The following is a 1,035-nucleotide window of genomic DNA, read 5'->3' on the forward strand; positions in this document are numbered from 1 at the left end:
CGCGGGCTGCTCGCCCCGGCTGCAAGAGAGCCACAGGACAAGTGAGAGCGGCAGCGTCGGGGGGAGCTGCGCCCAGACCCACAGGGATGCTCCGCAGCTTGGATAGGATCATGATCAGACAAAGGACAGGCAGAGCTGGGAGCAGCCCCTAAACCCCAAATGTGGCTGGGATGAGCCCTGTGCTGCTGAGCCCCTTTCTCCCCCTCCTTCCCATCTTTAATTTCTCTTGCCCAGGGCTGGGGTTTTCCTGTGGTATCTCCAGCTCCAGTGGGAATAAACACACCAGCAGTGACACTGTGGTTTGAGATGGCTGGTGATGGTTTTGATAGTGTGGGGCATAAGAGCTGCAGAGATCTGGGACGCTATGGGAGATGCAGCTGTGGCCTGGGGGTGGTTCCTGTCCATAGCCTGGGCTCCCACCCAGCACAGCAGCTCATCCAGCTTGCTCCTAGGCATCACTCCCTCCTCCCTGGGTGCCTGCACCCCTCACACCCTGTCAGTGTGAGCCCAGCCCTTACTCATCCTGCTGCCAAAGAGGATCTGGAAGACGTCCTCCCAGCTGTCCCTGTTCATGAAGGCGTAGTGGTTGAACACAGTGGAGGGGGAGGACTTCTCGCAGTCAGCCTGAGTGGGCTGGTTGGCAAAGTCATAGGACCAATAGTACTTGTCTAGGAGAGGACGTGCAGGGCATTAGTGGGGAACATGCTCTCGAGGGGGAGCAGGAGCTAGAGGGTATCCTGCTCAAGGACACTGACACTGGGCTGTGCCCCTTACCCTTGAAGAAGTAGACTCTCTCATTGCCGTGGTAGCTGTGGGCAGGGAGGGCGAAGGCCGCATCGATGTCATTCGGGATGCCTTCGAAGCCCTCAGAGATGTCACGAGGGTACCCAGGGTCCAGAACTCCATCGTCAAAGCGCCAGTACTGGCTGCCCTGGGGGGGGTGCAGGACAGAATGGGGGGGTTAGGGGACTGATGGCAGCACCCCAAGGTGTGAGTGGATGCTGGGAAGCCCCATCTGTGGCTGTGGCTGCCTGG

The 1,035-nt window shown here is 59.4% G+C and overlaps 1 protein-coding gene across 1 annotated transcript in view; it reads right to left on the reverse strand.

Moving 5' to 3' along the window:
• Positions 1-1,035, reverse strand: part of VTN (vitronectin) — a gene marked incomplete at its 3' end in the record, with an annotated part of 3,194 nt that overhangs the window by 481 nt on the left and 1,678 nt on the right. Inside the window, exons 5-6 of the mRNA XM_010023506.1 lie at positions 775-931; positions 519-668 (exon numbers count right to left, since the gene is read on the reverse strand). Of these exons, the coding sequence (XP_010021808.1) occupies positions 519-668; positions 775-931 (307 nt within the window). The remainder of the gene's footprint in view (positions 1-518; positions 669-774; positions 932-1,035) is intronic.

This window comes from Nestor notabilis, unplaced genomic scaffold (assembly GCF_000696875.1).
Source record: "Nestor notabilis isolate BGI_N333 unplaced genomic scaffold, ASM69687v1 scaffold17940, whole genome shotgun sequence".
In the NCBI taxonomy this organism is placed as follows: Eukaryota; Metazoa; Chordata; class Aves; order Psittaciformes; family Psittacidae; genus Nestor; species Nestor notabilis.